Source organism: Porites lutea, chromosome 11, assembly GCF_958299795.1.
Source record: "Porites lutea chromosome 11, jaPorLute2.1, whole genome shotgun sequence".
NCBI classification, from domain to species: domain Eukaryota; kingdom Metazoa; phylum Cnidaria; class Anthozoa; order Scleractinia; family Poritidae; genus Porites; species Porites lutea.
The window spans coordinates 11,656,851-11,669,079 of NC_133211.1; the positions used below are offsets into that span (position 1 = coordinate 11,656,851).

A 12,229-nucleotide genomic window follows, 5' to 3' on the forward strand; every position below is an offset into this window, starting at 1 on the left:
GGTCTAGTGGGGTAAGTTTCTTTTGTTTTGTGTCCCCCAGAGCGTGAAAACAAAAGAAACCAACCCCACTAGACCGGGGTCCCCCACTCCATGTAAACAGGCCCTTAATGGGAAGTTGACTTTACTCATGATGAAGTGTTTGTTCGAGTATAATAGCGAAGACAAAGTGACAGAGGTAGCCAAACAGCTGCAAGAAAAAGGCGACTTTAGCAACAGAATCAACCTGCAGCAATGTCAAGTTACATCAGCTGATTGCAAGGCAATAGTATATTTCTTAAAGCTCTTTAATTCGCTAGAATCAGTTGACCTACGCCACAACGCCATAGGAGAATGTGGGCGTAATGAACTCGGCAAATTGATCGAAACTGGAGCCTTAAGACATTTAAAGCTTGAATAACAATATCCCTTACCCACATGTAATGACACTATTTGGTGCGTTTATATTTAGTAAGGGAGAATTCCTATCATTAATGGCACCCTTCCTTACCCAAAGTTGAAAGATGTTCAGACAGTCTCCAGATCATATGAGTTCTTGTCGTAATTCAGATTTTTGCATTTTTTTTTAGTTTATTTTGGTCGCCAAAAAGATAAGACCGTGACTTACACTTCTTTTAACTGCATTATAATTGCTCTGTAGTATTATCTTAAGACTTGTCGTTGAAGAAAAGCCACAAGTAGGAAAAAGTCATTCTAGCGTATGTTTGTATTAAAAAGGAGCTTTTCCCACTCTTCAACGGTTAACGATAGATTTAAGAGATAAGGAAATTCTTACCGTAAAACTGCAAGATTTGCCAATGCTAATGCGGATCTCTGGTAACGTTTTAACAAGAGTCTTTGCGCAGTTTAAAGCTGGATTTCCACTGTCGCCTAATTTTTAGGTGCGTACGCACGTAAATTTTACGCGCGTAAAGAAAATAGAGACAATGTATGGAAGGACACGCGTAAACGTAAAAGTTGAACCTCGCGCAACTTTCACGTTTACGCGTGGCCTTTCATACATTGCCTCTGTTTCATTTACGTGCGTTCGCACAGAAAAAATAACGTGAGAGTAGAAATCAACCCTTAGAGGTCATTTGTACTTAGCTACGGTGAAGCTCGCTTGGAATAAATAGGTTTATTGTTTATACACTACCGAGTACCTACAATCTGTAGTTTACTCTGTAACTAAGCTTACAGAAGCCAGCAAGAAAAAAATTTATCCCCTTTTAATGTTGTCGTTGTATCCTTCGCTGGCGTTAGTAGTTAGAGGTTTGTGTTTAGGCGCGAGCGCGAATGAGCGGCAAAGCAGCAAGTAGAATGGGCGAGAGCAGTTTTCTCCCGGTTTCGCCTTCCGCTAAGCAGGTTTTTGTTAGCCCCATTACGAATTGCAGATGCAAGAGCCACTGTGAATCCCATGCGAATCTGACGCAAATATTTTTTTTTTCGGGGCTTTTTATATGTAATGAAATACTTGTTAAAATACTTCCACTTCCTTACCACTCTCTCTCTTGTCCTTCGCTCATATTGGGCAGACATGAAAGGCGGTGTTACACGGGATGATTTGCAACGACGATTTTTATCGCAACACGGAGTTTCAATGTTGGAACAGTGTTGTAACCATTCGAAACAATGTTGCAACGCTGTGTTGCGCTAACACAGAACATAATTATGTCATGTCGCGGCCATTCACTGTGGTAATCTGTAACCGCGTTAATCATTTTTCTTCCGTAGATTGGAATTCCTTTTCCTAATGTGAAAGATATCCAGGTAAGACTTCTTGGGTTATTATCCAACGATGAGCAAACATTAACAAACCTGAATGGTAATACGTGAAATCACACGGAAGGAAACTCTCTTAAATGAAATTTAATTCCCTCATACGCCACAAATATGTTTACAATACTTGCATCTGACGTTATTATTAAAGCTTTAAGCGATCAGTAATGTACGCTTTTCTCGCCGCAGGGTTTTACCTTCTTGTGGGCAAATTAACCGAAAATCACTTGTCGCAGGCCAAGTAGAGTACTACTTCAAATCTAAGGTTTCTTTTATGTGCATTTAAGGTGGAACTTAAGCGCAAGTATAACACACAGTATGCAGCAAGTCGAGGGCTTCTGACAGGCAGCGAGTGGTATGAAATTCAAGCCTACAGAGCACTAAACCAGGTCAGGCTTATTCAAGTTTAGACTGTGAAAACAGCCATCTCTCCTCGCTCTTCGCCGCTAGAGGAGCGACGGCCGTTTTTGTAGGCTAATTCAAGTTCTATTTACGGTATTTCATGTAGTGATTACTTTGTGCAAATTCCCTGAAAGGTGATGTAACACGAGACGATTCGCAATGACGAATTTTAGCGCAACACAGCGTTGCAACATTGTTGCGACATTGTTTCGAATGGTTGCAACATTGTTCCAACATTGCAACGCTGTGTTGCGCTAAAAATCGTCGTTGCGAATCGTCCCGTGTAACACCACCTTAACGGGGCATTACGGTTGTTTTTTGGGGGAAATGATGTTGATGTGGAAAGGAAATAAATTAGGGTAGAAAAGGTATATGTACACATAAACCAGTCAGTCCGCTAATGGGATCAGAGGCACCTTGTTGTGGTGGTGGACTATCTGGTAATTGTCTACTACGAAAAATAATGCTTTTAATCGCACTGCCCCCTTAACGTGTATTTCTGTAGAGATAACTCTGCTCAGGGTGAACAAATAGTGTTCCAGCTGGTAACTTGGTAATCTCAGTATTCAAGTGATTTTCGAAGGTTTACGTCTTGTTAAAGATCCGAAAATACTCACAAACTGCGTAACCGATCTAGATACTTGTACAAAGCCATTGTTTAAAGTTTCATTGTCGTTCAAAATATTAAAGTTTTAATATCAGGGACAGCATCCTACTAGTCAAGATTTTAAGCGGTATTTCGTTTTAGTTGCGTAAATGCGGCCATTGGATTGGAAAACCCGCTGACGAATGCGTCTGCGGATTAAGAACTGATTAAAGTTACGCGCGCCTGAAAACCTTTCTGAGTGTCCCTGTTAGGTTATGCTGGGAAGGAATGACCGACAAAATGATTAAAACGATTCAATTCAGGGATGGTGCTCTACCAGACCAATAAAAGTTGAAAGATGGTTTTGAGGTTTTCTTTTCATCTGACTCATTTACTATTCTTTCCTGTAGGCCCTAGGAAGATGTATTCGTCACAAGTAAGTTTTAATGCTATTTTATGGATTTAATTAAACTATGTTTTGGAGGCCTTAAAATGAGAAGCATTAAACATTTCGATAAAGCATGAAGGGCGCTTACACCTATAACCTTTTATGAGATCGCTAAAACGGTGGACTGCAAAACAGTCTTACTTTTTGTTAGTCAAGAATGCCAGAACTCGTCAAATGAAAGGTATGGAGTGAGGGTAGGCTGCGTAGAAGGCGCTTGGAAGTAATGGGCGTAGGAAAGAAGGGGGCGGGCGAGAGGGACACGAATGTCTCCATCGCACGCCCCGTTTTTTCCTGCGCCCATTACTTCCAAGCGCCTGCTACGCAGGCTAGAGTGAAGGTGAAAGTCAAAGCCACAACAATTTCAAGTGATGCACTTTTAAGTGAGCTTGTTTTATACAATATAGATCGTAGTTCAATATACGAGTCGAAGTTCATCACAAGCTTTTCTCAATTTCGTTTTCCACAGGCAAGACTGGGGAGCTATTCTTCTGATAGACGAACGGTTCAACAAGTCTCCAAAGTACACTAACGGTACGAGTATTGTTTCTGAAACTCAAGAAAGCCGGTAAAAACGAGTTAGCGACGATCAAGGTCGTGAAAAACATCGACCTCGCTTAGTTCTTCCACATGAATTAGCTAGGTCATAAACCATTTCAATGCATGAAAGAGAGAAGTTCAGAAAAAATCCTTTACGTTAGTATGGTGTGAATAGTACACTTGGGACTCCATGTAGTCTCGCTAAATTGGAGCTGCTTTGTAATGGTAACAGGACTGAGTGGAGTCCAATTCGGTCTGTAATCATACGAGTGATTAACAAAATCGGACGACCGCGTAGCGGGAGTCCGATTTGTTTAATCACGAGTATGATTACAGACCGAATTGGACGACACGAAGTTCTGTTATCAATTAATCATAACTTTAACAAAATTTGTGATATAATAGGATATTTTTTACATCAAAACACAAGAAATTCGACATTTTGTTTTGCCAGTATTGAAAAAAAAAGCCATTTAAGCGCGCGCGTGATGGCGCGTACCGTCCAATTACTTAGGCATGACACGTACTGTTCTATTAAACTGTCCTATTAAGGCTGAAATCAGGGCAGTTGAGAACCAATCAGATTTGAGAATTTTGTTATAGTTATGATTAGGCGCGTTATTGCTACCAAATATCAGGGTTATAGGTGCACATTCAAATATCTGTTAATTAACGCCCTTAGTCCTGATTCAGACGCCGAACCTAATACATTGAATGAAGTAATGAATAGTTTGGCTTCTGAATCAATTAGGAACGCCTATTTCAATTTGGAACGGCTCAGCCGTTCTTCCTGTCTAATATGGTGTGAATAGGACACTTGGGACTCCGCGGAGTCTCGCTAAATTGGAGCTGCTTTGGCGCGTTATTGCTACCAAATATCAGGGTTATAGGTGCGCATTCAAATATCTGTTAATTAACGCCCTTAGTCTTGATTCAGACGCCGAATCTAATACATTGAATGAAGTAAATGAATAGTTTGGCTTCTGAATCAATTAGGAACGCCTATTTCAATTTGGAACGGCTCAGCCGTTCTTCCCGCCTAGCCCGGCCGGGATTTCAAGTTTGGTGAGACTCGAAAACGGTTTTGATTCAGACGTTTCATGTGCATAAGTCATTATAACGTATTTTGCAAGCAGTTTTACCAAGATGAGTATTTTGTTCTTTGGAATTTAGTGCGGCTGGAATGAAGATCTAAAAAATTTGTGTCGGCCTTAATGCGAATTAGGTTCGGCTCATGAAAAGTTCGTCGTCCGACCCGGGCCTAACAGTAGGCTCATATATGCGTTTGGGCTGAGTCGGGTTTGTTACCAGACTCTAGTTTTTCGTGTTGCATGACAAGGGAACGGCAAGTGTAGGTAACGTCTGTTCGGTTGAGAAAGTGGCACGTTGCTTTTCAGCCAATCTGAAAGAGGAGCTATGCCAAACGCAATCGATTTCGAAAAAAACCTCCCACACTGGCTGAGGGTAAAATTAGCAATCCATAGGTTGCGGTGTAACAACAGGAATGGCATTAACGATGTGGTTAGGGTGTGGGTTATTTCATTTCTCAATATGTCAAAGCCGTTACAGGATCATTTTACACTATTCCGCATCTCTTGCCATATGCCATTTCGCAAACTTGTCTCGCCTTTTACACTCACTGTTTCGACAGTCAACTAAGGCCGTGTCCACACTAATGCGTTTTCCAAAGTATGGGTAGTTTTTGTAGTAGTTTAAAGTAGTTTTTTATCTTCGATAACGCGTCGATAGATTCGCGTCTTCACTACAGTTTTGATGCGTTTTCGACTGTCCACATTAAAACGTTCGAAAACGATAGAATTGCACGTTGTGATGTAAATTGAACTCTATGCGCATGCTACAAACACACGCGCGCGCCTGCGATATTTCCCGTCATCGTTTTCATTTTGATGAGTTTTCGACCGTCCACATTATTACGATATGTCTGAGTTTTCGTTTTGATCCACTTTCAAGAGCGTTTTCGATGAAAACGCTCAGCATTTTGGTGGGGACGGAAGGCCTAAACGCCTCGAAATGCGGTCAAACGAAAACGCATTAGTGTGGACAGGGCCTGAAACCGTGCCTATCTGTCTAACAGGAATATCCAAATGGGTGCGAAAGAGGATTACCAGATTTACAGACTTTGCTGTTGCCATGTCCTCCTTGAAGGAGTTTGCATCAGCCCGCAAGTTGGAACCATGCCCTTCAAACACCAGTCCTACCCTCAGTCAATTGAGCATTAGTTCAGTAGAGACTCCGGTAAAGCAAGAGATCGTTCACGTCGACATGAAGCCTGATGTAGGGCACACTCCGCTTGGTCAAACCCAGCTGAACAGGTCTGGTGGATTTATAACAGAACAGAATGTTCACACTGGTCAGCTCAGTAGGGAAACGTTGGATACTCCAACAAAGGAAGGGAGCGTTCACACGACCGTTAAGTTGGCCGAAGTGTATACTCCACTTGGTAGGAACCAGTTTAACTCGGAACAGTACGTTCACGTTGATCATTTTAATAGGAGTACATTAGAGACTCCAAATGAGATCCTAAATGGTGCGTCAACACCTGCATCAACACCTAACATTAGCACTTTTTCAAGTTTGTCTCGTAAGCACTCTCCACTGGCTATAGCTCAAGTAAACCCAAATGGTTCTACTTTAACATCCTCTGTTAGTTGCAATACTCAAGTAAACGCAGAAGCTGTGTCAAACAGTGTAATCACATCGGCAAAGAATGTTAACTTCAAACCGAACACTGCACAAGTTCAGACCCAAAACAAAGTAAATGTTCTATTTACACCTTCTCAGCCTCCCAATTCGAGCCCTGCTAGCGTCAATCCCAAGGTTTTGGTTTTCAAAAAAGGGGAAAATGTAAACCAGGGAACAAAGGAGAGGAAAGATTTCAATGGAATGACGTTGGTGCTTGATTACAACCCGGCAAATGGTTTCACCTTGACACCAGTGAAATGCAGTGAACTAAAAGCTGACGCAAAGTTGGAAAATCAAAAACCAATCCGTGTAGCGAACGAGGATCCTGAAAGTGAGACGCTGTCAGAGGAGCAGCTATCCTCCTCTCCGGTTTTATTTACGACCCCTCATTCGACTCCCTCATCGTCTCCCGTCCAGCAGGAGTCAAATCAGTTTAAATTCTCGCAAACTGGAAAGAACACGACAGATATCAAATCTTCATGTCTTGACCTTGTCAGGAATAAACCAAGTGAAAAAAACTTAGAAAAGCAAAATACTTTTTTGGGCAATGATTCAGTGGATTCGTGTAAGAAAGAAGATGAATTCACCGGACCTTCGCTAGGGAAAAGTGAAAACGCCGTTGAAGGAGCATTGGCAAACGGTGGTAACTTCGATGAACCGTCCTTGACAGTAAAGAAAGAAAAGCCTCGCGACTTTCTAGATGATGTAAAAGGGAACATGACGGCAGGTCGGGAAAGTAACTTGCAACTGGTAGAACCGAAGGTTGAAAGCGGTATCCAAACGAACGTTCTAATGTCTTCTCGAGAGAGTGAACTTGCCTCTAAGGAGAATGTCTCTGAGGTACAGACCAATGTTCGGCAAGCTACAAGAAGAAGCACCAGGATTCGTAGGTCGTCAAATAGTAGTGGAAACACAAAAAAGACGCCACAATTGACAAACAAGGTAGGACATTTATCATGACACTGGGTTTGTTTGTGCAGAATAAGAAAGTGTAAATTCGTGTCGCGTTCTCCGCTGGAAAAGTGTGTGGAGCTTGCACTAGGCCGCCTCGTTCGTTCGAGTCTGTACTCTGATAGCAGAATTTTAGGATTTGTGTTCTTGTCTTTTGTACACATTCCTAATACAAATTGTAAGATGAACTCGATATACATCTATCGCGGACAGATAGTTGACGGGGTGTAAAGCTTCGAGTTAACTATCAAAGCCATTGTAAAATCGACAGTGAGCCTTCTGATTGTTTTAGGGAATTCCTACTTGAGTATTCTATTGCAATGATAGGGGCACTTTCTGATAGGTGATTGCCATCTGAACCATTTAGCGAAAACTTGGTATTTGTCTCTGCATACTACAATAAATAGATGGCGAGTACGAAGTAAAGGGATACTTTAAATACTTGAATACTTACTAAAGTAAACAGTAGTTCTCCACCCACCTATTACCCCCCCCTTCCCCCCCCCGGCTATATTCTGCATTAAAATGGATTGTCGCTTTTAGGAGAGAAAAGTCGATGTTATTAGCGGTGGACCAGTCCTGTCGTGTACTCGCTGCGGGAAAAGTCTTATTGCAGGTAACTGCTTTTCTTGTTGTTGCTACAACACTTACCGTAAAACGCAGTTTATTTAAAAGAACATTGAAGTATAAAGCTTCAAAATACTAGCCAGTAGGTAAGCAAGGTGTCGCTTGTCGTTAGAGAGAGATGTGTAAACCCTTATTCAGATTCATTGACGTTGTTCTTGAAAACGCTGCTGCGCCTAACCCTAACCCTAACTTTAACTCATGCGATTACCAGTACAAAGTGCTTACCCTCTCAATAAGGGAGCGTTAAAATAAGAGGTTTTTTTCTAAGAAATAGCCATTAACCCTTTAAGCCCCAAGAGTGACCAACATCAGTTTTTTCCTTCCTTGCAATGTTAATACATCAGAAAAAAAGGTTATGAGATTTAATAAAATGATCACCTCAGGGAAAATGCCTTGATCTTTTATAAATTCTCTCAACTAACTCTTTAAGGAAATGTATGGAGGTCAGTTTGGAGAATTTGTAAATGGATATCGGGGCTTAGAGAATTAAATGGTTAATTGCTTAGTGGGCCCCTTCTTAAATTGAAGAGAGCAATTTTTCAAGAAGGGGGCGAGGATATAATCTCAAATGAAAAATATGATTTTTAATCACAGTAAACAGCGTCCACTACGCATGCTTAACTGAGCAAACAAGAGAAATACGCGATAAGACTTCAGTTTGAAATACGCGACTAAGCTACAGTCCTGTTTTCTCATGAATTAAGTCTACATAATTGACGGTACTTACTGTGATTTAAAATCAATTTCAGCGCTCCGTTTGCCACACTTGCATGAATTTTGAAGGGCATTTCTTTTTCAATGGCAAAAATTATCTCAATACCGCATTCTAGTAAAAACCTACTCGATCTTGCTGTGTGTGTGGTTATACGGCATTTCCCAGCTGCTGTGTCAGCAGTTAGAATCTTATTCGCCCAATTTGACTGTGACAAGAGCAAGTAGTACATTATGACTGAGATTCTTTGTGGTCTTTACAGGTTCTTTTTCCTCCAAGCCTACTCTAAATGAAATTCCCGACAGGTTGAGGTGTTCCTTGGACGACAAAAACGTTCTTGTTATCGACACAGCATCTTGCCAGGCCTTAAACTTAAGTCCTTTGGTCGATCTTCAAAAGGATCTTTCTCCAGGTATGATGTACAGCTTTTCAAATTTTATTCCATTTGAATCCATGGTTTATTGTATCGTTTTGTTACTGTGTTGTTGTTATTATTGTGTTTGTAGTCAATGAGTGAAATGTCCCCCAGTAACGATAATTGTAATAAAAGAGGTATCGTCAATCCTTTGCTTAGCCTCCCCTTCTCACTTAAGCCCCTCCTTTGAAGGAGGAAAGTTATTAAGTCATCCTCTTGGCTAAGTCTCCTCTCACCCTCTTCAACCCTACCTTTAACAACCAAACCGTTAACCCTTAAAGCCCTGATAACAGTTTGCATATGCTCGTCTCTGCTGTCTGTTCTCTATGCATTTCACGGCTTTTGGTCCTATAATGAGAAACCTCGCTCATCTTTACTTTTACGCACCACCTTCCATACGTCGCCTCTATTTTAGACACGTAAATTTTACGTAATACGTACACACGTTAAAATTACACGACAGTAAAAAACACCCAGGTGTTCTGTCTGCTCATAGAAAATCAAGTAAAAGTTTAAAAGCAAATGTTTTTGATAGACAGGTGAACGCTCCAGCCTTTTACCCATAATATGTTGACGTTACTCAAAGAAGTGCATAAACATAATGTTTTTTCCTTCGTTGGTCATGCACATACGTGGCATAGTGACGTGTGACCGCCATCTGGGATCGATCACAAAACAACTTCCATAGGGTCATACATGGAATACTAACCGCACACCATTTGGAGCTTGGGCTCTTATTATCCGTTCACTTTAACTTTGTCCCCCTGTATCTTCCTCTAGTTCCCATCTTTTTCAATCAGAAAGGGCCCTGGGGCTTCCCAGGTTAGAAGATGGTTGGAAGCTTACTGACCCCTCCTTTATTCAATCCTAGGTTTTAAATTAAACAGTATTTTCGTTCCTGAAAAGGACTGTTGCTTCATTCCACAAATATGTCGAGTTTGCCAGTCAGCTAACGGAGATTCTCGTATTGTGGGTCTGGAAGTTGTATCCTTTAAGTCATCCTCTGAAAAAGAAGAATCAGGAACTCTTCCGCTCAAACAGGTAATGCCCTCTCGTTCAGTTAATAGTAAATCATCAGTGAAAATGATCAAGTCCTTTACGGCTTGTTATTTGGATGGCGTGTGTTAATTAAGTTTATTCGACCATATACTCATCCTCGTTTTGGGGGCATTCCCCTCTATTTCTTTTGAAAAGCCCTGTAATCGAGACTCATTTACTGCCGAGATTGACCATCAATATTGATTTAACATGTAGAAAAGTTCTTAATAAAACATCTTGTTGGAATAGTCGTACCTGGGAATGTTACATCGAGGTTCAGACGTACGAATGACCGCTTGTTCCTTATAATATAATTAGCAGCAACAAAGGAAGGTACTACTCTGAAAAGTCCAAATTTAGAGCTTCATTCACCTACTCAAGAGCAGGAACATCCGCTTCTACAGTATAGTGAACAGCACCGCAGGAAATAAAACCGCCCTGCTGCTATCATTGAAATGTTTAATATGAAAGATTTCATCTGTTCAGGAACAACAGTTAAAACCAACCTCTACAACTTTGCCACAAAATTTCTCGAAAGAACAGATTACCATATTTATTCTAATAAGCGCCCAACCTCGAATAAGCGCCCATCCTAAAGGCAGGAAAAGTTAATAAGCGCCCACCCCACCCCACCTCCCTCCCACTCTCACTCAAACTCAAATGAGCGCCCACCCCCTCCTCATCCTCTTTCCCCTCCCACCCCCCCAAAAATTGATTGAGTACTAATAAGAGACTTCCCCAAAGACGGAGTTTTCTTCAAACTATTTTACTCTTTTACAGGTTTGGCTTTTCCCGAGTCTTGTTTATGTTGTCAACGGCTGACCAGGACTGGAAGATTCTTTGTAAGCCAGTTAAAGGTTTACAAATCTGGTGATAGGTGTAGAAGATTATAAATTGTTGATATTCCATTATGTCACTTCCTCCCAGCATAGTTACTCAAGCCCTTCATCAAGCTGCGAGTTGCTTGACTGACAAGTCGGTCAAACTATGATGATCACCCTTAGCTGGTTTTAGTTATACGGGATTACCAGTATTTTGGTAGTCCTAGTGGATGGTTTATCATGTCATTAATAACTCAAAGACGCTGAACATCGTTTGCAATTTATGTAAGGGGAAAAACTTTCAGTGTGGAGGGTACCCTCAAAATCTAAAATGGGCTAAACGAGAGGCAGCCACACAAAAAGGTTCACTTTGCTTACAGGGGCGTTGTAAGAGGGAATGGATTTCACCAGATGAGTCAGGGAAAATAGTGGGAAAAACATTGGCCTTTGATACTCTTTGCAAATCACTCAGTGAGCCATGTCAGTAAAAGCTTGGCAAAAGCCTCTAATGGTTTAGCCAAACCTTGTGCAAGGGGTAATTTTTTTTAGGGAAAATGAAAGGTTACTTCTCGAGAAAAATGGTTGACAAAAAAAAAAGCCCTCTCTTTGAGTGTCAATGAATTTAGCACGAAAGTACTGATTAAGGACAATATTTTTAAGTCTCCTACTGGAGACGGGACGGCCATTTGACGTGGTCATCCGAGTCACGCGAGGGTCTAGCCATTTGCAGAGCAAGGGAGTACCTTCATTTCTCAGTTGTTTTAAGACCCTAAGTATCGTTCCGACCCCGGGAATCGAACCCGCGACCTCCCGCTCTGCAGTCAAGTGCTCTACCGACTTAGCTAATCCTGCGCGGTTAGAGGTCTAAGGTTTAAACATCTCTTCCCTTCCCTCTCCCCGAATATGCTTGCTTTGCCCTTCAAATTATTGTTTCATCCCAGGAGGTTGATTTTCAAGAGGTTTCTTTGTTCGCACACACCACAAACCACAGCCAAAAGCAGTTAAACCATTGTAGCCTTTTCCTCAGGCCAGGGCTAATGATATCGACTTAAAAGCAAGTCTACTAATATGTGCCCTCCTCAAGTTATTTCACGGACTTATGTTATCCAAGTCTTGCTTTTTTTCTTCTCTCTCTCTCTCTCTTTCCTTGTTTGTGCTCACTCCGTTTTCCCTTCACCTGATATCATTATTTTTCTCTTAATTTGAAAGGGATAATTTAGAATATAGGAAAAAA

The 12,229-nt window shown here is 41.3% G+C and overlaps 1 protein-coding gene across 1 annotated transcript in view; it reads left to right on the forward strand.

The window, feature by feature from the left end:
- LOC140951745 (Fanconi anemia group J protein homolog) overlaps positions 1–11,554 on the forward strand; it is a 65,563-nt gene extending 54,009 nt beyond the window's left edge. The window contains exons 27-35 of the mRNA XM_073401070.1: positions 1,711–1,746; positions 2,043–2,144; positions 3,154–3,179; positions 3,658–3,722; positions 5,824–7,373; positions 7,926–7,998; positions 8,984–9,133; positions 10,008–10,177; positions 10,955–11,554. Of these exons, the coding sequence (XP_073257171.1) occupies positions 1,711–1,746; positions 2,043–2,144; positions 3,154–3,179; positions 3,658–3,722; positions 5,824–7,373; positions 7,926–7,998; positions 8,984–9,133; positions 10,008–10,177; positions 10,955–10,996 (2,214 nt within the window). The 3' untranslated portion in view covers positions 10,997–11,554. The remainder of the gene's footprint in view (positions 1–1,710; positions 1,747–2,042; positions 2,145–3,153; positions 3,180–3,657; positions 3,723–5,823; positions 7,374–7,925; positions 7,999–8,983; positions 9,134–10,007; positions 10,178–10,954) is intronic.
- The last annotated feature ends 675 nt before the right edge of the window (positions 11,555–12,229 follow it).